Here is a 24,625-nt window from a genome sequence, read left to right as displayed (position 1 = left end):
CTAAAATCACCTTTCATCCAAGCATTAGTAAAAACGTGTAGTTTTACATAAAACCTTTTACCTCTCTTACAGTCTTCTTATCTGAAATGAAATAACTCAGAAATCACAATCATATATTTAGTGTATTGCACTTGGGAAAAACTGCAAAGGTATGCTTTTATATTCTGTTAACTGTCATCTTAGAATTGGTCAAATTACATAAGGAAACATAAAATAATTTACCTTTTTGAGCTTCTGGATCCATTAAATGATGAACTAATGAATGACTATAAATTGAAGTTTTCTTGATCATTTCTTGAAAACTAGGCAAATAATACATTAAAATAGCAAATGGCAGCAATTAATTCAAAATGTGCTGAGTGTTCTTCTATTTATGTAATAAAGTTTAACTTCAACTATAGTAAGGAGATTATATTAAAATCATATATTAATAAATCATGCCTTAATAAATACCATGGAAACACAATCTAGTACAAATCAAAATTCGAACAAAGGCTTCAGAGTCAGAAATTTTAGAATATACTGGAGAAAGAAAACACATTCACACCAAGGGCTACCTCAGTTATCACAAAGAAAGACATCATCTTTATAACGAGTAGTCAGATAGTAATCTTAAAACTTAACAGATAATTAAAATATTGGGAGAAATGGGCTCCATTCAGTGTAGTAAAAACCATAGTATTAATCTAAAATAAAGCTTTTTACACAGCAATAAATTCAAAGTTCACATTGTTGCCATGAATATTTCATTAGCACATACCCAATGTGAAACAGCCCAACTGTCAAATGGTCTTTTAAGTAGCTTCTACTTTAAAGAATCCATACTATCTCAGCAAAATACTTAAAACTGAAGAAATTATTTTATGCCTCTCAGAGCATATCCTGTGAATAAGCTTAAAAGAGCCATTATTCCAACTTTGGAAAGCAATGATTTAATATCTTACATTTCAATTTTGGGTCACATAATAATCACTGTACTACCATGAATTTATATATCACTCCTTTCTTCTAAGGATCGTAAAACATTTTTCACAGCCAATTTTTCTTTACAGTAAGTTAGAAGACAAATTATTTTCCCTACAGTTTACAAATGAGGAACTATTTTTATACCTAAACTAAATTACATCCCGGGGGTCACATGGCTCAACAGTAGCAAAAATGGTCCCATTTTGTACTCAATTTAGTTTCTCTTCCATTAAAGAAAGTGGCCTTTATTACACATGTCTGCCTGAAGGTAAACATTTATTAAATATTAAGTCTGGACATACCTAAATGAGTTAGCTGTTTCTGGAAGGTTAAAAGGTATCATCCACAACTTTTGTTTTGCTGATGAGATTCTGATGGTGCCTGAAAGGCTAGCACCACGCAGCTTGCTACTGTACACAATGGCAGTGAGTCCTCAACGACGAGATTAGGATCCTGACAGCTGCAGCTTTAGAGCCTCCAGTTATACAATGAAGTGGGAATGCCCATAACTACGGGCAGAACAGTGGGAATAATCCATGGGAGTGTCCCGAACACAGAACTAGAGTTAATTGGTGAGTATAAACCACTCTTGAAAGTGAGTGAAGACTAAATGAAGCAATCCATTTTTTAATTTTGATGCCAAGAGTTATTTAAAACTCTTTATGACGTCCTCACAAAGGCCACGTATTTCACATGTCACATGTCTGGGTGCAAGCATCGTTTTCAGAATCAGACAACCACAGCAGAATGTTTTGAGAATATGTGCAGCTGTACTCTGGACGCAAGAATCAAATTACCAAGATTCCTTCCTACACAGACTGAATAGGAAGGCTGAGGGTTATCGTCCACCTGTGCATCTGCCAATGTGCTTGCAGAGCTGCATCTCAGAGTACATATAAAAATCCCTGTTCACTGAAAATATCCTTTTCTAATTAAATTTACTGGGATGTCATTGGTTAATAATTCATTTTCAAGTGTACATTATAATTCAGCATCTGTCTTCTCTATTGCATGCTCACAACCACAAGTCGTTTCCTTCCACTACCATATACTTGACCCCCTTTATCCACTTCATCTTCCCCCAAACCCCTTCTTTGGTAACAATTCTGCTGCTTGTATCTATGAGTTTCTGTTGTTAGTTACTTTTTGTTTTACATCCCACATGAGTAAAAGCATAGTTTTTGTCCTCTTCCGTCTGACTTCACTTAGCATAATACTCTTAAGAGCCATGTTGTCGCAAATGGCAGTATTTCAGCTTTTTCACAGCATAGTATTCCATTGCATGTTTATATGTCTATCAATGGACACTTAGGTTGTTTCCATGTCTTGACTATTATAAGCAATGCTGCGATGAACAAAGGGGGTACATATATCTTTGTGAATAAGTGTTTCCATATTTGGGGGGTAAACACCCAGAAGAGGAATTGCTGGATCATATGGTAGTTCTCTTAATAAAAATATCCTTAATACCAAGTTATCGTAGGTAACAAAATCAAGCACTACCGTAAAGTTAAATAAACTCGAGAGAGTGAGTAGAGCTACTAAGAAATACTTTATATACTATGATGTATACAAAGCTGAATTAATGTCACCTTAATGTATTGGACAGGACTAGTAATCTGGGAGCCTGACTTTAGTTATTCCCATTAATAATCAGCATGTGATTTGAGGCATTTACTTAAGTGTATTTCTTGGTTTCTTCATCTATAAAATGAATATAAAAGGCACACAACATGTATTTGTGGGATGAATATAGTAGTAGAAAATATTCTGGAAACTGCAAAATTCTATACAATGAAAACTATTATTCATAGGCAGTTAATTCTGGGCAGAGAACATGCTTTCTTTTTGGCTCTTTTTAACACAAGAATAAAGAATCATTTGGTGAATAAAAATCACCTGTCTTTTTCAAGGAGCTATTTAAAAGATCATGAAACGTCAGTGCTAGATTTTTGAGAGGCAGAATCCCTAAATCAATCATCTAAACTGTCACGATGACAATGATTATTTCAATTATATTATACTGTTTTAAAAGTGCATAAAGACTTCTGTCTCCAACTTTAAGTAACTTATAGCTCTGCTTATACTGACTACAGCAGATTTTACACACGCACGCACGCACGCATCAGAGAGCTGCCAAAGCAGCCAAGAATTCCAAGCTTTTGCTGATTATTGGTGTAAAGAGGCTGGGTGGGGAGCCAAAGAGAGGACAACATGGAAGGATGCTGGCAAAGCTTTAGGGGATCTCACAGAACTGGGGAAACAAAAGCAGTGTTTGGAGCTGGCAAGGCAACTAGGAATTGGGGGCCCAAGATCCCAGAAAGGGACAGAGAAATAAGCCTAACACTCAGCACTAACTTGTCACTCAAGGTATTTATTCAGTAAGATATATGGAACAAGAAGCTAATCTTCCAAGCATTTAGTGGCTAAAAGCAGAGCAAAGCTCAAGAGAAGAAACACCCTGTCAGGTGGCACTCCTAGAAAACTACTTTTTAGGAATGGGGAGGGGACTAAAAGATGGTTTTACAAAGACTGTAAACCAGCCTTAAATCCACTTAGTTCTGATTAGAGTGAGGTGATCTTCCCCTCTTCTGCCTGCCAGGATATCTTCTGGAATCCTCTCTAGAGGAAGATCCAGAACATCTATAATTTTTAATACATAATGTCCAGCATCCAGTCAAAATTTACTAACCATATCAAGAAGACAATAGAAATCCACATGTAACCCAGACATTGAAGTTGACACAGACTTCAAAGTAATGGTGATTAAAATATTAAAAAATTGATGACATGAATTATACCAGAGAACTGGAATCTATAAAACTGAGTCAGACAGAACCAAACCGCAAATACAATGAAATAAAGAGCTCAGCAAATGAGTTTAACAGCAAATGTAGAGAAAAAGAAAATATTAATGAGCGGAAAAATACTTTTATCAAAAATGTATATGATGGTCATCATCTTAAATAAGTTATAGGTATACCAAAATGCTTTGTATAATGCTTTGCTGTTGTTTGTTTTATATGTAAAATAGCACCTTGAATTTTAAGTCGGAAGATCTGGGTTCAGGCCATAATGTTTTCCTACTAGATGTATAAATTTGGTAAAATTCGTTAACATCTCTACACTTGTTTCTTCCCTTGTAAAAGGATATACCTTGGTCACAGGGTTAAAGGAAAAAAGGATATAATATCAAACTTCTATAAATACTATACATATGACATAAGCTACTAATAGTCTTGAATATTCCTTTTTCTCCTCTTCCTGGGTACACGGCCAGGAAGAAATGACATTGAATATTTCTAGTATATTCTGAAGAACATGCTCAGTTCAGGTCAATGGGATGGGAGCAAAAGTGATTTTTCTAGTCACTTTTAATATAAGGCATTCTATTTGCCCTGGACTGTGGTTATTTCCTCTTCCAACAGATAGAAATGCAGACGTAGCAGTGACCCAGTATAGACCATTTAAATGAGACAGCAGCCTAGGTAACAGCTGAAGCTGAGACCCTGAATTTTCATGTTGCACAACTGCATTACCAGCCTAGACTGGCCAGTAAGAGATAAATAATGTTCCAGCTTACTCAGGCCACTATATATGAACATCTTTGTCACAGCAGCTTAGCCTTTGCCGCATTTATTACAGTGCAAAACAAATGTAAATTATTGACCAAAGGCAACAAAATTTCTTTAGCAAAACTATTATCTTACCTACAAACACAAATGCAAAAAACTCCCAATTATAAGTAGCTTTGAGAAATGAGAATAACATGAAAAAGTTAATGTCCCCCTCCATCTCCAAAACTGTTCTGCTTCAAATTCCTCTAGAGGAAAGCAGCATTAAATTTAAGTTTATGTGGAAGTTACTATTGACTTTTGAAGAAGGCTGCTAGAGAAGATAGAAGTAGAAAACATATTCTGAATTAGGAAGGAATAAATAATGGGCAAACAAAAACAGCAGCTATAGTCCAAGTATTTGGGAAGTTGGGCTGAAAAGTAAATATAAATGAGAGCCTATAAAAAGTATCCAGGAGTCACTCAAAGTTGGTTAAAGGTATTTATTTGTTTTTGGTTTTCATTGGTGAAGATTTTCAACTATTTGAAGATTGAGGAAAGGAAATCAGTAGAGATGGAAATACCAAAATGCCAGAAAGACACAGACTTGAGAGGAGAGGACCTGAACGCCACAGGCCAATTGGTAATACTATCCTTGAGAGGTCTCAGCAGGAGGCATCATAAACTAACCTTACCTGGGCCGCTAGGAAGAAAAGGCTCTGTTAACAATAATCAACCCGCCTATACTGGTTCGACCACAGGTCTGAGCCTCCACACCCACTTACAGGTTGGAACAACTGAAGTATTTTAAAAGCGGAACACTACAGTACAGAGGTTCCCATACAGTTAATGCTCACAGGAGGAATCATGCGCCCCATTTAAGTTTCCTAATTATTTTGTTATAACCACAGCAGACATACTCTTAAAGTATGCTGCAGCAGTGAGGTTCCCTCCTGCTCTCCTTTTAAGTGGACCCTGAGGGAAAATGGGAAGCAGTGGGGGACAAGACTTTATGCAGTTGGGTGGAACTGCCACTGTTGTAAAATGAGAAATAAAGATACCTTTCCTCTCATCTAGGTTGGAAAGTCAGAGGGAAGCATATCTACAGTGAGTACTGATCAATATAAATCTCTTCTCCTTTTTTAAATGTCATCAGAAAGGATCACACATTGTACAATAATAACATGGACAAAAGAAATACAAGGAGACATTCATAAAGTAGTAAACATCAGAAAAAGGTAACATACTCAAAAATAAATACATGTCAAGTTCAGCATCCATATTTTTAAAAACCACACACTGAACACAAACACTGTGCAGACATATTTCATTTTTTATTTCCTCACAACGAATTACAAAAATATTAAGTTGTACCCAATTATAGAGAATACACATTTAAATTAGTTTTTTCTTTCTTCCTCTTATAGTTCGTTTCCCTTTTTTCTTCCCAAACACAGATCTGGCAGTCACCAGGACTGGTTTTGTTTTCTCTCTGTCATCGTCACTGGAGCTGCTCAGAGTCAAACCTTCATCCTTTACAGGATCTGGTTTCACTGTGTTTTGCAAATCTGAAGAGCTGAATTTTGCCTCTCCAGCTGCTTTTCTCTGCTGCATGTTCATTAAAGGTAAACAATCAGTATCCTCACTTGAAGATGCATCAGATGACTGGGAGGCCTCCCCCAAAAACCCACCACATTTACTCTCTCGTTTTGAATCCGAAAGCCTCGTTCTTTTCAGGCTTGATGACTCTTTCCATTTATTTGCTGTGCTTCTCTTCTGGGTCTTACCTTTTGCCTTATCAGGAAACTCAAATTCTTTCTCCATGGCAACAGAAACTGCTTCTACTTCACTGGTTGCTTCTTCTCTTTCTTTTCTCAGCATACATGTCACAGCTCTGTTAAGTCTCTGGCTCTTAATACCCTTAGCATCTTGTTTCTCCTGTTGAGCTAATCTAAAGAAAGAATCAATTCGGAGTTGTGTCTAAAAAATAAAATAAAAATAAATCAGACAAGTAAAGTTTCTAAAGCAAATCAAAGAGCTCAACCTTGATCTCTGGCATTGAATGACTCTTTCAGCGAATACTCATTACCTCTCAAAAGCCAATTCTCTCTCATCTAAATTACTTACAGTAAATTTTACCTTCTAGATTATACTTAATGCAGTACTTGCACTACCTCAGTCATTAATGCAGTACTTCCACCACCTCAGTCAACAAAGTTCTCTGTCTGTGCCTCAAATAAGAAAGCCCTCCCTAGGCACTCAAAGAAAATTAAATATTTTTTCAGTAGCCAAATATATCATCTTCTTTTGGAGAAACACAATTTCATGGGGTTTGTTTCTAAATTCTACTACCTCTTTCTTTTAAAAATATAATTATGACATAAAACCTTTAGGAGGCAAATTCATAGTATTATTGTATGTTAAGGGTCACAAAAATATTCATGCCTTTTGTTCAGCAGGTCCACTTTTAGGAAGACATTCTTTAAAAATAGTTACATTTGGGAAAGTTATATGCCTAATGCTCATTCATCACAACATTATTTATGGAAACCTGAAAATTAAAGGTCCACTAAGTGAACTGAACCAATTAAGTCAAATCTCTTTGATGAAATGTAATCTGGTCATTTGAAATTATGAAATTATGGAATATACACAAAAAATCTTACATTAGTAGTTAGAGGGTAGATATATTAAACTGCATTTGTCTATGATAACAAATATATGTGGGAAGGAGGGGAAAATTTTTAAAAAAATAAACCTAAATGTTAAAATCTATATTAGATGAAGTAGCTACTAAGTAATTCCAATTCGTTTTTTTAACTATCTAATTTTGAGGATTTAAACTTACATTAACTTCCACAATGAAAAGAAAAACTATTACAATAAAATTTATCTGAAATTAAGGAGTAATCAGTCATTAAGCCAATTACCCTCCTTGTCTGCTGGCATACAGTGTTTCCAGTACGGAAAGTCATCAAATAATCATCAAATAACGGGAAACTCTTTCTGGAAATGTCTCAGTTTTATGTTTTTTCAAAATTAACTCAGCCTAATGGAAAAGTGTTTAATTTAAATATATACCTTATAGGATTTGGTCTCATTTCTGCTAACTGGTTTACTTGTGTGTATGTTATATGGGTTGCCTCTGGGGTGGGAGAAAGTTTCTGTGTAGACAGGAACGTACATATAAAGTAAGATGCAATTACCTACATAGGAGAACTGAGGACCAGACAAAGGCCTTTTTCTCCTCAAAAATCTCTCCTGCCAATCTACCATAATGACTGAACTTCTATCTTTGATGATTTGTCCACACAATTAAGTAGTGTTAAGACATTAATGATCAGAATTGCTTTGGAATGGACATTTCCTACACTTGCTAAAAATAAAAACAGCTCTGAAAGAACAAAATATTTAACTATAAACACCTCAGCATGCAATCCATTATTAGACTGGTTTTTTCAAAGTCAGAATGAATCGAAAGGACACCAAAGTCCAGCCCTAAGGGTGACATTAGAAAATGAAAAACAAGTCCAATTTTTCTTTTTTTGTTTTCCTCTGTTCTGTTATCTGAAGTATAATCATTTAAAAATGTATGTTACATGCCCTAAAATAAAAGAGTAACTAGTCTTTAACAACTGGCTCTCATAGCCTTCCTAAGTTTACTTTTTGTCCTGAACTTAGGAAAAGAGCCACCATGATTACCTGCTGAGCGTTCAGTTGCTTTAACACGGGAAACAGAGACTCATCAGTCTTCGTCCTGTTCCAGCCAAAATACCGCTGACAAAATATGCAGGCAGTTAAGACTTATAAATGTTTCAAAAGATATTTAAACAAGTGATAAATAAAAAGGTCCAAATAACCCATCCTTGATTCCATTCTTTATATCTCCAAAGATTTTCATATTTATAAAGATGCTATGTGGTAAATGAAAGAGTAACAAAACAAATAACTTCAACAAAGTCACCTGGCATTATGTTCTTCTTAATATCCTCTAAGATAAAATATAACCAACTCTCATTTTAGGACATCTAAGACTTATGACTATGAAAAAAGGTTAACCTACAATAAAAACAAGTTGTAGATATCATATATATTTCTTTGAAAGAAAAAAACTGTAGTTAGATTAACTGTATTGCAAACTTTTAAACATCTAATCAATGATTATTTAAATATGCAAAAATGAAAATCAATAATAAAAAGAATTATTTTTCCATTCTTTCAAAAAAAATAATATTTAAGTATATGGTTAAATCTCTGAATGCTTACCACTACCTATTTCAAATAAAGATCCTCCTTAAAACTAAGGATATTACTCACAATAGCTCGAATGTGGAAGCAACCCAAGTTGCTTCCATCAACAGATAAATGGATAAACAACAGATATACATATAATAGAATATTATTTAGTCTTCAAAAGAAAGGAAATTCTGATACATGCTACAACATGGATAAAGCTTGAGGACGTTACGCTCAGTGAAATAAGCCAGACGCAAAAAGACCAATGCTATATGACTCCACTTATATGAGATACTTAGAAGAGTCAAAATCATAGAGACAAAATGCAGGATGCCAGAGGATGGGAGAAGAGAAAATAAGGAGTTATGGTTTAATGGGTATAGAGTTTCAGTTCTACAAGATGAAAAGAGTCATAGGGATGAACAGTGGTGATAGCTGCGCAACAACGTGAATGAATGTCTTAATATCACTGAATTGTATACCAAAATGGTTAAGAAGATAAATTTTATGTGCCTTTTACCACCAAAAGAAAAAACCTAAAGAGGAAGAAGAACTAAAGGGAGCATCTTAGATAAATGGAATATTAAGAAAAAACTGATCCAAGTTCATGTTACATAAGTTTTAAATCAAAATACATATCTGGCTCAATGTTCCCTTATGTTTTCAGTAAAAGGATATTCTCTAATTTTGTCAAGATCAGGTTTCCCCCACAGAAATGATCCCTTGGAGTCATCCACAACAGGTTTCAGGTAGGCGTCTGCAATAGCTGGGTTAGGAAAGCCAGGTGAGAGCTGCAACTTTCTTAATTTTTTTTTCACTTTGGTGTCATAAGGATTAGGTCTTATCTTCTTATTTTTTTGAGCTTCATGCCACCACTCTCTATAAAGCAAAGGAAACAAGTCTTTATAAAGCAATAAGATCTCATAGAAGATGCACTGCAGATGAAGAGCTAAACTTAAAATTAGGTGACATAAACTCCAAAACAAATCTTATAACTTACAAAATACCACAATGTTACTATTTTTAGTGATATTAACCACAATAGATAATAACAGCAAACACCGATTAAAGCTTGCTCTGTGCTTTGCACAGGGTTAACTGTTCTACACGCCCAATTATCTCATGAGCACAGGTCTATCATTCTCTTCACTTCACAGACGAGGAAACTGAACTCAAACAGAAGTCAAGATTTCATAGCTGGAATTGGTACAGTCAGACCCTGACAATCTCCCTCCAGAGCCCATACGCACAAAAAGTCACAACTTCTGTGGGTCTCTTTCTCAGAGGTAAAATGGAAGTAATACACCTATATTATTTACCTTGAATCAGCTACAATAATAGACCCAAGAATATTTAATAAGATGTAAAAATGCCAAGAACATGTTGAATTTTAAAAATGCTGGACATACTTCTACATAGACTATGCTCCCAATTTTGAAAAAAAATGTATAAAGTGGAGAAAGAAAGGAAAAAGTAAACAGATATTTAAGCAACTACTATTTTTCTGTGTGCTAGGCAATGCTCTAAATAATATAGCCATCCATTTTCTTCTTTATATTTTATTCATTTTTCAACTTTCCATTATGAACAGCAATTATAATGACAGGTTAAAGATAGTCACACATTCTTTGGCTCTCCTCCCTTCAAGAAGTGGGGTCAATATCCCCTCCCCCTGAGCCAGGTGGGCTCTGTGACTGAGGAAGTGACACTGTTACGGGCCCTCAGAGCCTACAGTTTCCAAAGCCTGCCTCTTGGAAAATTTGCCTTGGAAGCAGCCAACATGCTCTGAGGAAGGCCCAGCTTGTAAGGAGGTCTAGATAGAGAAGGTCCAAGGCCACCAGCTCAGTTATGCCCGAGTTCCTCTGTGATAGCACCACTTGCCAGCCATGTGTGTGAGTCATCTCAAGTGGATCCTCTAATCCAACTAAGCTGCCCCAACACACATGCAACAGAGATGACACATCCATGACCAAACTGTGGATTCATGATCAAAATCAATGACTGTTGCTGTCTAAAGTCATTGAGGTTTAAGGTGGCTTATAATGCAGCAACAGAGAATCAGAAGAATTTATACAATTAAAACAAATGAATGGCGTAAACGTTAAAAATATAACCCTCACAGATATGTGCATTCAATGGAACCTAAAAAAATCCTACATCTCATGGTACACTGTTTCACGTACTTATTATTATTAGCAACTGACTCAGATTTGAGTCCTCAGCCATTGTTTCACTTCAATGCAGGAGTGCCATCTAGTGTTAAAAAGAACTAACTACAGACTTCATTGTAGAATCAAAATGCAAAAAGGAAAAAAAGATCTTTCTTCATCAGTTTTACAGTATTGTTCCCAAGCATGCACTGAGAAGAACATACCTACATTTCTCCCCTACTTCTTTTTGAATTTTTGTCTTTGGAATAGTCATCATAATTGCCAGTTAGGAGGATCAGCACAACACGCTATGAGCGCAACAAAACAAAAAACGATCATGCTTCCTTACAGGAAGAGGAACAGGCACTTAACATAAAGATGAAAGATGGCATCTGCCAATCAGCTGAACTCTGGGGGACACAATAGAGAGTGGTAGTGCTTGTGATAAAACTGAAGGACTTGTGCCCTGGCCTAGTCAGTAGGGTGGAATTGCAGTTCTCAGCCCCAGCTGTTAGGGGCTTATTTAGGATTTGGAAACAGTATTTTCGGATCTCATTTTCCCCTAAGAGAATCCAAAATTATCTGTGAAATTTCCCCAAACTTAAATGTTGGCAGCCAATTCAAAAGACAAAAAGAGCACAGTGTAAGCCAAACCAAACACAACTGGGCTAAATTCAGCCTGCTGGCATAGAGAAGCTCTACTTTAAAAGGGAGAGTAGCTAGTCTGATCAGGAGAAGGGAGAAGCAGAGAAGAAAGCAAGGCAACATTATCAATTTTACTGCTTTTCCACTGGTTCTCTCGCTCTTTACCTCTGTATTTGTTCTAATGCTCCTGATCTATGCACTGCTGAAGCTGCCTCCATCTGTCATTGACAAACTAGAAGACCAAAGGCAAAAATTGCTAAAGCTGACTCTAAAACTGTAAACCATTCAACTAGCAACAATCGAAAACTGCTGAAAGTAAAGAAAAATGGCATAAAAATGGCTAGGCACTAAATCAGAAATGCAAATGTTAATAAAAATGAAAAAAAATCACTCAAATAATCAGGACACCAAACTGAAATGTTACATATCATTTTCACTTATCCTAAAATAATAAGCAGATAGGAACCTAAAGATAAGGGCATCCAAATCAATGTTTGTTTACACTTAAAAAAAAAAAAACAGAAACAACAATAGGCATTTAATTAAATTAATCATGACAATGTCAAACGATTACTATGGAGTTATCGAAACAATGACATAAATCTATACATTGATGATATGCGCCTTGTTCTATCACGAAATGAGTTCAAGTAACATATAAAGTATATATAATAGCATCGTCTCATTCTTGTAGAAAAAAATAACACACTTACATGAGTATACATGTGTGTGTGTGTGTTAGGGGCACTAACCCCTGCACATTCGAAAATCCACATATAACTTTTGACTCCCCAAAAACTTAACTACAGTCATCCTTCGGTATACGAGGGGGACTAGTTCCAGGATCCAGTGCAGATACCAAAATCCGTGGATGCTCAAGTTCCTTACATAAAATGGCACAGAACAATGCATAGAGCTGGCCCTCTGTATCCGCCAATTCCCAAACACAGATCAAAAATACTGTTTTTGATCTATGGTTGGCTGAATCCACAGATACGAAACCTGTGATAGAGGTTTAACTGCATATTTATTTTAAAAAAATCCACATATACGTAGATCCATGCAGTTCAAATGCATGTGGTTTTAGGGTCAAATGCATATATATATATAAAATGTATGAGTACACTGTGCAAAGTCTAAAATTATATAAACCAAAATGTTAATTGTAATCTTTTTAATACATATTTTCTAATATTTCTAGTATGCATTATTTGTAGTTTTTCAAGTTATTTAAATACCATGAACTACAAGCTATCTAATAACTTATCTGCAGTATAAACAAACAACAAAATTATGAAAAGAGTGAGAAAGAAAGCATAAAATAAAATACACTGGTATTTGTGCTAAGGCTGCAGGACAGCGATCATTAAAATAATTTTGTATTTAAGTTTTAATTCTAATCACTGATTCTTCAGACCAGAATATCCTAGATATATCAAACACAGGAGATACAACTGAAGAGAACTAAATTAAGTAATCAGCTTTCAAACAGTATCTCACGACAAACTGATAGTTAAAAGATGTCATCACAATCTCCTGAAAAGACTAAAAGCCACTGAAATGTACACTTTAAAAGAGTGAAATTTATGGTATATGAATAAATTTCAAATTTTTAAAAAAGATGCCATCAAGGGGCAATCTTAAGAAAGAACTGCTTTCACAGACATACTCGCAACTACCACCATCTCAAAATCTCCAAAATTGAAAAGTGTACCCCAAGTATAGGGCAACTCTGGGTTCTGTGTGGAATGCAACCCTACTACTGAATACATTGCCGTATACATGCAGTAAGAAAAGGGATAGGAGTGCCTGATATAAAGTTCCTGGCATTACATTTCTATGCCTCTCTCTGGCCCACCTCTTTCTGAACACTCAACTAAGAAGCATGAGTATGTATATTTCTCTGTCACCCCCAAGAGTGTGGGAGTTACTTGAGGGAATGGTCCATGACTTAGTCATCTTTCCTATCCCAGCCTAACACAGTGTCGGACACAAAGTAGCTACTCGACAGACATATGAAGAATGAAACAGCAACTTCTACACACCTAAGAAATCCCACAGGACTGGCTTTGTACCCTTGACTTAGAATAAGTCTGGCAGCAATTTAAAAACAAACACACAAACAAACAAACAACAGTCCCTGATTTTATCAGAATTCTAGAAAAGTGAAAACAAACTTTAGTAACCCAACCAATATCTCCTCCTATTTTCTCAATGAATAATGATTTGTGACAGTTCATGTCAGGAATAATAGTTCTGTTTGTTAATATGGGCATTTATGTAAATATCTGAATTAAAAAAATAAGAAAAAACTTACGAGAATTTTAGGAGAGGTTCCAGGCCATGTCCAGGGAATTCATTGAGAATTTCCATGGCTGTAACACAACCTACAGTTGGTATTCCTTCTGTGTAATCACTTCCAAGCAAATAGGCCAAATTTATTAATTTGTTCCGGTCCAATCCTATAAAGAGCAAAAATTATTATGTATTTTCGAATTTAAAATGTTACTTTGTAAATATTTATTACATAGCATCTATATTTTATTATATAAACTATACATACATATACTCATCAAATTTCCTATTTGAAAATATTCTTTTTTTAAATGACATTCTGTTAAGAATTTTAAAGTTTCATCCATCCTCACGGCTTTAAATATCATTTACTCTGACCCACAAATTTAGCTATCTAGCCTGGATTTCTCCTTCAAACCAGTCATACATACTCAACTATCACCTTAACATCTCCATTTGGATGTCTAATGGGCATTTCAGATATAAGAGATCCAAACCTGGATCTTCCCCTCTTCTGCTCCAACTGTTCCTTTCCTGGTCTCCCTCACCTCATTACTGGTAAGTCCATTCTAAAACTGCTCAGCATGGGGAGTCTTCCTTGACTGTTCTTTTCTCACATCACAGACCCAATCCACCCCACAAATCTCTTCTACAGCACAATAGATCCTACTTGGTTTGGGTCTCCTCTGTCCTCTCTGATATTAACTCTTGCCATTCTCCTCCTCATTCACTCACACTGGCCACTCTTTCAGTTTGTTCAGACTGCCACAACAAAGTACCCAGACTGGGTGACTTAAACAACGGGAATTTATTTCCTCACAATTCTGGAGGCTAGAAGGCTGAAATCAAGGTGTTGGCAGGGTTAGTTTCTTCCAAAGGCCTCTCGCCTTGGCCTGCAGACGGTCGTCTTCTCCACGTGTCTTCACATGGTCTTCCCTCTTCCCTCTATGTCCTAATCTCCTCTTCAGTCAGATCAGATTAGGGCCCACTCTAATAACCTCATTTAATAATCACCTCTTTAAACACTCTATGTCCAAATACGGCCACATTCTGAGGTACCAGGGTTAAGATTACAATGTATGAATTTTGAAGGAACATAATTCAATCCATAAGACAACCTCTTGCTTCCCTAGAAAAAACCAACCAAGCTTCTGCCTGAGGGTCTCTGTATATGCTAGTCCCTTTGTCTGACATGCTCATCCCTAAAATAGCTATAACACTTGCTTTCTCCTTCTTTTAGACCCCAGACCAAAAGTTATCTATTGGTAAAGTTTTTCCTGACCACAATTCTATATAAAACAGAACATGCACTTCCTGTGACTCTCTTTCACTGCTTTATTTTTCTATGTGGCACATACCATCTACTATCGAATTATGGTTTATGTATTTTTTTAATCATCTGTTTCTTCTACTACACTGTTTTATTCTCTGCTGTTTCCCGACTGCCAGGAACAACAGGCATATAGGAATTACTCAACATATATTTGTTGCATGAATGGGAGAATGAAAGACTGCCAGAAACACCACTATATGGCCATGAGATTCATGGTTCCAGCAGCAGTGCCTCCTACTTCCCTCCTCTTTCGACCACCTTTGGTTCACTCTTGAGATCTCAAGTAATCAGTCAACGTCTAACCAGATCAGATGATTAAACTGCAGAAAACACCTGAAAATATTAGGATTTTAATTCCTTAATTCTAATTTTAAAATTCTATTTCTCTAATAAGCAAAAGACCACTTATATGAACACTTTTACAGACACTCCATTTCCACTGATGCACCAAATTAGTCTCTTGGAAAGAAAAATTAAAAATACACATTCTGAAGGTAAATTTCAGGAAGTAATCGTACTCTGAAGTCTTACCTAATTGGTTGTGAAAGTCCACATATTGGTAATATTCTACAAACTTGTTTTTGCTAAAAAAGTTCTTATAGACATGTCGTGCTCCAAACAGCCAAATATCACTATCATCAGTGATTGTTCCGGAAGTTTGATCAGTCAGATCCAAGATGGCGCACTGAGCCTCTGCTTCCATGGGAGCCTCGATGTAGGGAATTCCAAACAGGCGAAGAAGTTCCTGAAGAGTTACAGATACACAATTACCTCTGCTGAAATGTAATACCTGGCCTTGACCCAAAAATGGAAGGAGTGCTTAAACATTTCATTTAACACACCCTCTCAGGGAATCTGACTGAGTGAAAATATCAGCAGGTGTTATTAAAACAGGCACAAGTTGGTACACTTACCTGGCTTTCCAAAAACATCTGTCCTGTAACAGTAGCAGCAATCCGTTCTTGCTGCTGTTTTTGAGCTTTCAATGAATTCTGTTGTACTAAAAGGTTACTCTCCAGAGTTTCCAGCTCCTCCTAGAAAATAATTTCATTTGTAGATAATTATGTTCATAATCCAATTAAATTCACTTCTTATAAAAGCCTGCATTTAGTCTGACTGAATTTACCAACAAGTTTTTCTCCTTATGACGTTTTCCACTTGGATTTCTGAGCAAGTCTGTGATATCTTTAGAGTTCCCTCACTAAATCACAGTAAAAGCAGAAACTACTCCAGACAGCAATCTACATAAAAAAGGAGCCATGAGCAAGAACAAGAACATACATGCAAACAGCTAATGACTATTCACCCAGTAACTACTTAAAACTCAGAAACTACTTAATGGGTTTCCTTAGCAATAAGTTAAAGCATGATGTAATATTATTACCAAATTAATATCTTGCCATTCATTGAAAGAACTGTCTGCATTTTCTTCAGTCTCCTCCTGTGGCTCAATATTCAAGGCCTCACTTTCGGAGTTGTCTCCTAGGAGGCCCTCGGAGTCACCAGTGGCTTCTTCTTTCTTAGTTCCTATCAGTTCCTCTTCATCTTGTCCAGAGGGAGGTTTGAAAGCTTCGGCTAAATTGGCTTGAGGTTCATCATCACTAATTATACTGTGCACCTCAATGAAACTTCCTGTACCAAAATAATAGGGTCACTTTATTTACAGCTGAAAATCGAAATTTTCCTGAAATCATCAAGAGCTTTCCAAAGTATAATGAAAAATGAGAAAAAGATCTAAATGTAATAGAAACATGTAATAGTATATTACTATTAAATAAACTTAATAATGTCTATAACTTCAAAATAAGCCTTTTCAATTAAATCAACTGACACTGTCTTTCAATTAGGTACCAAGCTTTCAAAGACCTACGTATTGCATATCTACACAAATAAATTCTTTAAATTAACTAATATTGTTTTAAAATTCAAAAAGGAGAATTACTAGGGTATGTAAATAAGCATGTAGTTTGTAAAATAAGTTTTTATGCAATTTCACTATAAACATAGCAAAGAATAAAGCTGTGACTTAGTGAGAAAAAAACCCTGGATAAGAACTCTGGAGAAACAGCTCTTCCTCTTCCACTTTCTTTCGCTCCTCTCTCATGTCTTTTTCTTTTCTTTAAAAAATATGTATTGATTCCTTTCCTTTCCTTCAGGCAGAGAGGGTTCAGTCTGAGGATAGAGGGGGTAGGGTTTCTCAGGGCTTGGAGGCTGGGGCAAGGGGACATCCTTAGCCACGGAAGAGGCCAGTGGGATCAGGAGATGGTTCTAAGTAGAGAATAAGCAAAAAGATTTCTCACTGTTAAGGAAATTACAAAGAAGGTAGAGGCTAGAATAAAATCTGTGATATTGAAATGGAACTACAGATATCAGTGTAAATTTATGAATATATAGATAAATTAGATGTGTGTACATATGTGTATATAAATATATTTTCTGGCTCTGTTGCTAAGAGGTCCTAAAGCAATGACACCCCAATAACAATGAGCACACTCAGCCCCCCGATCTTAATCTCTAAATATCATGCCCTTACAAGGAACCAGGGCTCCTTGGCGAAATGGCTAGTTTCAGGGAAGGGCAGGGAAAATACAAGTTAAACCTGGAACATCTTGGCCATTGTCTTGGAATTGTAAGTTATGGGAGCCACTGGCCAAAGCTAGGACAATTTGAGCAACAAAATAAAGTATGGTAATACATAACCAAATAAATAGGAATCCATGAGTCTAGACTGATTAAAAACATAATAATAAATGGGGAGAAAGGAAAGATTTTCCTTAAATAGAATGCCAACTAATAAATATATAAAAAATGAGGGAGTTGGAAAACCACCATTTGGCAACTATCACAGCACAATTTATTCAGGTAGAAATCATCTATGGATGCTAGAATAAGTGAGTGAAGGTTTGTCCAGGAATGATATATTTATATAGCCCCCAAATTCCTTTCCATAAAATACTTATCAATTACAAAGGGGAAACAGCGACCCTAAAGTAGAGAAACCTGGACGACACTAGGAAAAAAAAACTGTGTGTGAGGGAGGGCGTGTACAGTTGTCTTTTTATTTGCAGCAGTTATGTTCTATAAAGTCACTGAGGACCCTACACATATGAATATCGAACCTTTACTCCTATAGGAAATACATTTATAACCTTAAACTCTAAATACAACCCATCTTGGTAAATTCTATTTTCTTTATTGTACAAACAAGAAAACAAGGTTCAGGAGTATTAAGAGATTTGCCTGGGGCCACCCTACTAACTAGTGCCAGAGCTGAGATCCAAACCCTATGCAATTGGCCCAGAGCTTCTTGGTCTACACTGCACTGCTCTCTTCTATCTCTACCCTCTGGTCATCTCTGTAGGAGAGCTAAAACAAGAAGGCAGAGTGCCACCTTGCTCAACCTCAGCTGAGAATGGTGTGGCATCTCAAATTTTTAGCTATTCTATATGAGTGTTTGCAAATGACCATCAACAGTTATGAGTATTGATTCTGGGGTTACAAATAAATTTTAGTAAGTAATTTTGCAAATACGGAATCTATGAATTATAAGGATCTATGAATTATAAGGACTGCATAAAAGTGTGTACAGATATAGATATAGATGTGTATGTACATATAGAGACAGGCAGGCAGAGAGATATGATAAGGCAAATGTAAAATGCTAGCAGCTCAGGTACTGGGTGAAGGAACCTGAATGTTTTGCAATATTCTTTTGACTTTTTTAAGCTTGTAATTATTTCAAAATAAAAGTTAAAAGAACTAAAAGGAAACTCGCTTTACCTTCTCCAATTAAGGCACTCCTTCCCTTTAAAAACAACAAAGAACAGCAAAACAGGAAAGGGCAAGATTCTATTACTAGCAGTGTGTCCTTGATAAAGTCATTTTACCTTTCTGAGTCTAGTTCATCACCTGAACAGAATGAGAACTGGACCACACTAAAGGAACTCGCAGTTCCTACAGACGTGAAATCTCCAAAAGAGAACAAGCACCTACCATCAGATTCACTTTCTTCAGAAATTTCCGTTGGTTCCATGAACTTTGGAATTGAAATGCAATCCTGGCCTGCAGATTTCATCGTCTCACCTTCTTGGATGGTTTTCAGGAAATTCTCACACTCTTTACCATTAAACGATACTGCATTTTCTAAGTTACTTGTTGCTTCTTGCAAACTGACAGTGCCAGTAACTTCAGAAGCAGAATATTTTTCACATTCTGTTTCATCATCACTTGAAAGACTAGAATTATATTTATTCTCAGATGGACAAAGATCTTGCTGTAACTCAAGCACTTTGGTATATATTTCATTCCCTGACACAGCATTTGGACTTGTCAGAGGTGTTGATGTCAGTCCTCTTTCACTCTGGAGCCCAGATGCATTCCTGTGTATAACCACTGTTTTCTCTGAAGGAAATGGATCTTTCCTATCACTAACCGCAGGCTCATCACTTGTCTGAAAGCCTTCATTAACCATGTGAATAAATGACATTTGTTCTTTTGGAACATTAGATTCACTACCTTGACAAATGACAGTACTTGACGAAGGAGCTGAATCTGCCAGCTCTTTTTTATTATTAGTGCTGGTTACACATTCCTCCACAAAGTTCACACTGGCTGAATCAGGCATTGTTGTCAACAGCATTCCTTTTTCATCTCTCTTTTTAAGTCCTTCATCAGCTTCCTCATCAGAACTGTTCACGAGCAGTTTTTTCGCTCCTGACCCACCCATCTGCACATCGTTCTCAACATGCACTTTCACATCCTCATCATCATCAAGAGCTTTCTGAATAGCTAGGAGAGTCAGTGGTGATATGGAGCCTCCATCTATAGTAGCAGATGCATTCCTCTTATTATATTGCCTTTGAGTCTCACTCTCCAACTCTTCTTCAGAGCTTGGCAGCATGGCAGCTTCCATAGCCAGTAAAGTTCTTGGAGAAGGAGGGGTAGCACCAGATTCCTTCTCTGGCTTCAGTTTTTCACAAGGAGATGACTTTGTGTCAAAAGACATGCTATGCATTTTGCTGGAAGATGGAAAAGACTCTGAATCCACTTCTGCAATTTTCTCAGCTTGTATACCTTAAAAAAAATTAAAACATTCTTACTATATAGTTTTACAGTATAACAATATACTTCTAGCAACACAAATAACAACATAATGGTTCTCATAAATGAAGTTATACATTTTCATTTAATCAGCAACTAAGAGTTAATTCATTAGTCAATGTTAAAGTGGGTTGGCAAAATAGTAGGCAATTCCATTAATGACTACATACAATTACTATTGCATAGGTAGGACGTTATAATATTACCCAGAGATGGTAATTTATAGCAGTGGTCCCCAACCTTTTTGGCACCACGGACCGGTGCTACTTTAAGAATCTAATGCCTGATGATCTCAGGTGGAGCTGAGGCGGCGATGCTAGCGCTGGGAAGCGGCCACAAATACAAATGAAGCTTCACTCATTCGCCAGCTGCTCACTTCCTGGTGTGTGACTTGGTTCCTAACAGGACACGGACTGAAACCAATCACAACCCAAGGGTCGGGCACTCCTAGTTTACAGACTTCAGAGATACAATGTATTTTTGGTCTTTAATCATCAAATAAGTGATAGTGTCCAATACCTTTTATCAAAATATAATGTGACGTGTCTTCAGAGACCACTCTCCTTGACTCTACCTCCTTCAAAAAGCCCCCTTCATCTTCATATTGCCTTTGGATTTGTCCAGAATGTTGCTGATTCATTTCCTTTTGGACATTTTCTATGTGTTGGTTTAGATAGTTTTTTTTAAGTAAGCCTTTGAGCTGGTACTGTGAAAAGTCATTGGACTCCTAAAGCAAAATAAATAAAATTTTTATATTAAATACAGATAATATTACCATATTGCAATTGATTTTTTCCACTGTAGTATTTTCATTCATAAAAGTAAAATTTGAATACTTAGGGAAAAACTATAACTTAATATAATCTTTAAAGTAAAAGAATTGGGTAGAAGAAACAGAAACCGTGGATTTTGCTAGAAGATGGAAAAGACTGTTTATGATTTAATCATTGATTCAAAAAATGTGTATTAAGCATGTAAATGCCAGGCACTGTGACATTTTGATTATGGCTTAATAGAAAACTTTCTAGAAATCAAGTAAATATGCAAGTAAAGTACACAGCACAGTACCGGGTGCATAAGAGACACACAATAAATCATAGCAATCACTGTTATTAATAATAGTTAACATTTATAAAACATTTCCTGTGTAAGGTATTCCTCTACCTGCTTTTATATATATATTATCCCATTTTATTCTCAACCACTGATGAGACAAATATCATTATCTCCATTCCACAAATGAAGAAACTGTAAACTCTAGTCTACCGACCTCAGAGGCTCTATGGTGGCAGAAAGAGAATAAAGTAGAGTAAATCTTTCTCCCATTCCTTCCCATTGTTGTTTAAAGAAACCAAGTTCTATTTCTTCAAAGACCAGCCAAAGATCCTTTTACACGCAAGAAATAAAATGCCTAGCTGACAGACTAAGCTTGGATTTTTCCCCTGAAATGAAAATAAATTTACTTCTGTCTTTTGTATATCATTTCTGTACACCTTAGCATTTTCCTATGTCCACATTCTTTATGGAAAAATAGAAAGGAGTGATGGGAAAATAAATATCTCCTGCCTTTTTTCATATATTTGGTATCAATTTAAGAAATGTTCAAAAGTCTATAAAAAAATAATACCACATCCATTCATTAGGAGTAATAATGCTGCAAAAATTTGTAATCTGTCCTACAGTGAGTTAAAGGAAAATGATTTTAGAAATAATAGGTGGCAGCAGTAGAAAGAAAAACAAAACTCATTCACCAACTAGAAACAGTAATAATGGTGTAGCATAATTAGGTGACATGCCCGACGAAATCCAACTCCACACAATACCCCACTTTAGGCTTCTGTGGCTGTGGAGCCACCATCAGATGCTCTAAGTTAAGAAATTTAGCACTAAATTCCTAAGTGCCATTGTCCAGAAAGAGGGAGAGGGAAGATGGAGATCTGACTGCATTTCTAACCCAGCAGCAGAGAGATACCTGAAATTTCCAGTTAGAACAAACTTTTCCAGTGCGATTAGGTTCTATATTACTATGAGTATTTTATAAAGTATACTATGGGTTAAAATAACTTTACGAATTAACCTAAGAAGTAAACCACTATGCATATACTGAGTACTTGCTATGTGAAAGATACTGTCCTAGGTACTGAAAATATACAGGAGAGTAAGGGAGATATACAGGAGAAATATACAGGAGAGTAAGGGAGGCATATTTGGGTGCTAAGAACTATAGGGACATCACAGAGCAGGAGACAAGACCTGATTTTGGGTGGAAAATCAAGAAGAGCTTTTTTGAGTAAGCATTTTTAAGTTCAAACTTATAAATATATGATGTTTCATAGGATCTCTTGAGACACATAAATGCTGTTTACTGAAAACAGATATTGTATAAGTAATGCTTATCAATTTTCTCTTTTAGCTGAAGAAAAATTGTGCTGCAGTTGTCAATTCTACACATTAATGGCTGTTGTATATTTCACCTCTGGCATTGCTTCAAATAATGTTCTTCTTCGCTTGGTAAATTCTTTCATATCAGTCAAGATTTCATGCTTGATTTCGGGGGGCAGGCTGCAGAAGTCTTCAGATTCAATATCTACTGCACGAGGATTCTGAAACAACTCTTCCTGTAACAAGTAAAACACAACACCATGAAATTTACATTTCATATGCTTAATGCTATTTGCTGTAAGATTTTTTGTTTGTATCATAAACAGAGTTCTACATAATCTATAATACGCTAAACACAGTTGTACATAATCTGCAATAGGTATCACAGTGAACAGGCAAATGAGGAAATGTGTCCACTCATTCAAAAGAAAAAATACTTACCAGGCACCTCTAATGTACCAGGCAATATTCTAGGTGCTAGGGTACTATGGAGATCATGCCAGATAAAGTCCCTACTCTTTGGAGCAAAAGAAGACATGATAAACAAATAAACAAGATAACAATAAAAAAAATAAAGCAGGTTAATCTTATAAGAGTTTGATTAAAAGAATAGAAAGAAGAAAAACTGATAGAGAAGACCCCACTAAAAAAGTGACCTTTAGCAGAGATGTAAAAAGACACCAAAAAGCTTTTCAGAAACAGAGCATCCCAGGCTGAGGGAACAGCAAGTGCAAAGGCCCTGAGGCAAGGATGAGCCTTATGAATTTGAATAATATTTAAAATTCCCTTAATTAGATTATTTTTATTTTGCTTCTTACCTAAAATCAAAGTAAAAAGTGAGCTATTTCATAGACATGGAAAAGCAAAACTTTTTAAAATTTTAACTTATTACCAAAAGTACTTTAAAACTTTTCATCAGTAAATAAAATAAAACAATTTGCTTTCCTATATGTACGTGTGTATGTTGTATGTGTGTGCAAACCAGCAAGCCCTTATGACAGGACAGTCATATGGTCAGAGTTTCCCACGCTTTCCCCTACTTATGCTATCAACATCCCTGTAAGGAAGGCGTCAATATTATTTCTGTTTAAAAAAAAAAGGAAATAAAGCCTTAGTGAAATTAATCTGTCTAAGATCAGCTAGTGAACATCAGAGCCTGCACTTAAATGCACGTCTTTCTGAACACAATATCCAAGTTCTTTCCTAAAATTGTTATTATTTGCTATATTAATAATACAGAACCTCCATGAGTTGCGGGATCCTGCAGTTTTAGTTCAAAAGTCTTCTACCAGTATGTACCAAAATCATATGAACATACAAGAAACAGTTAACTTGGAAATCAAAGAATATTATCTATTTAGAGAAACTTCAAAATTTTTTTAAAAAACTTCTATATACAGTACAATCTCAATTTGAAAAATGTTATTCATTAAAATGTTTGGTGGTGGTTTTAAAACATGTCCACAGGTTCTCTGACACTCATCTTGTCTAATTCCCCTCTCATTAAATAGGAGCTAGCCTTAATTAACCTGTAAAGAATGTGGTAGAAGGGAAGATGCACAACTTCCAAAGCTGACTAGAAGAGGAAACACAGGTTCTGCCTGGCACTTCCTCTTGAGATGCCTCTTCCCAGAACACTGTGAAAGAGCTCAAGTGAGAGGGCACAGGCACAGGCTGGTGTTCTGGCTGACAGCCAGTGTCAATCACCAGACACTTTAGAGAGGATGCCTTTGAGGAGACTCCAGCCCCAGCTACAGTCTGTTTGCATCTACATGAGGGGCACTCAGAGGGAATGCCTTGCCGAGTTCATCAGCTCCCAGAAAAGTGAGAAATGATGATAATAAATGACCATTTTCATACCACTAAGTTACAAAGCAATAGATAACTGGAGCATATGATGCACAGACAGATATATATATAGAAATAAATGTATATCTGATACATGTACAGATACCCAAACACTC

The 24,625-nt window shown here is 36.0% G+C and overlaps 1 protein-coding gene across 2 annotated transcripts in view; it reads right to left on the bottom strand.

Annotated features, from left to right (window-relative positions):
- Positions 1 to 5,832: 5,832 nt before the first annotated feature.
- The window catches only part of BIVM (basic, immunoglobulin-like variable motif containing), a 53,169-nt gene continuing 34,376 nt past the window's right edge, over positions 5,833 to 24,625 (bottom strand). The window contains exons 16-25 of one of the 2 annotated variants that reach the window (XM_039849298.1): positions 22,754 to 22,897; positions 20,799 to 21,006; positions 19,173 to 20,252; positions 16,564 to 16,811; positions 16,094 to 16,213; positions 15,711 to 15,924; positions 13,869 to 14,013; positions 9,435 to 9,635; positions 8,223 to 8,307; positions 5,833 to 6,500 (exon numbers count right to left, since the gene is read on the bottom strand). In XM_039849298.1, the coding sequence (XP_039705232.1) occupies positions 5,916 to 6,500; positions 8,223 to 8,307; positions 9,435 to 9,635; positions 13,869 to 14,013; positions 15,711 to 15,924; positions 16,094 to 16,213; positions 16,564 to 16,811; positions 19,173 to 20,252; positions 20,799 to 21,006; positions 22,754 to 22,897 (3,030 nt within the window). In that variant the 3' untranslated portion in view covers positions 5,833 to 5,915. The remainder of the gene's footprint in view (positions 6,501 to 8,222; positions 8,308 to 9,434; positions 9,636 to 13,868; positions 14,014 to 15,710; positions 15,925 to 16,093; positions 16,214 to 16,563; positions 16,812 to 19,172; positions 20,253 to 20,798; positions 21,007 to 22,753; positions 22,898 to 24,625) is intronic. The other variant, XM_039849289.1, reaches the window with a different exon arrangement.

Source organism: Pteropus medius, unplaced genomic scaffold, assembly GCF_902729225.1.
Source record: "Pteropus medius unplaced genomic scaffold, Ma_sr-lr_union100, whole genome shotgun sequence".
In the NCBI taxonomy this organism is placed as follows: Eukaryota; Metazoa; Chordata; class Mammalia; order Chiroptera; family Pteropodidae; genus Pteropus; species Pteropus medius.
The sequence above is the reverse complement of the archived record's forward strand: the minus strand, read 5'-3'. Positions and strand labels throughout refer to the sequence as shown.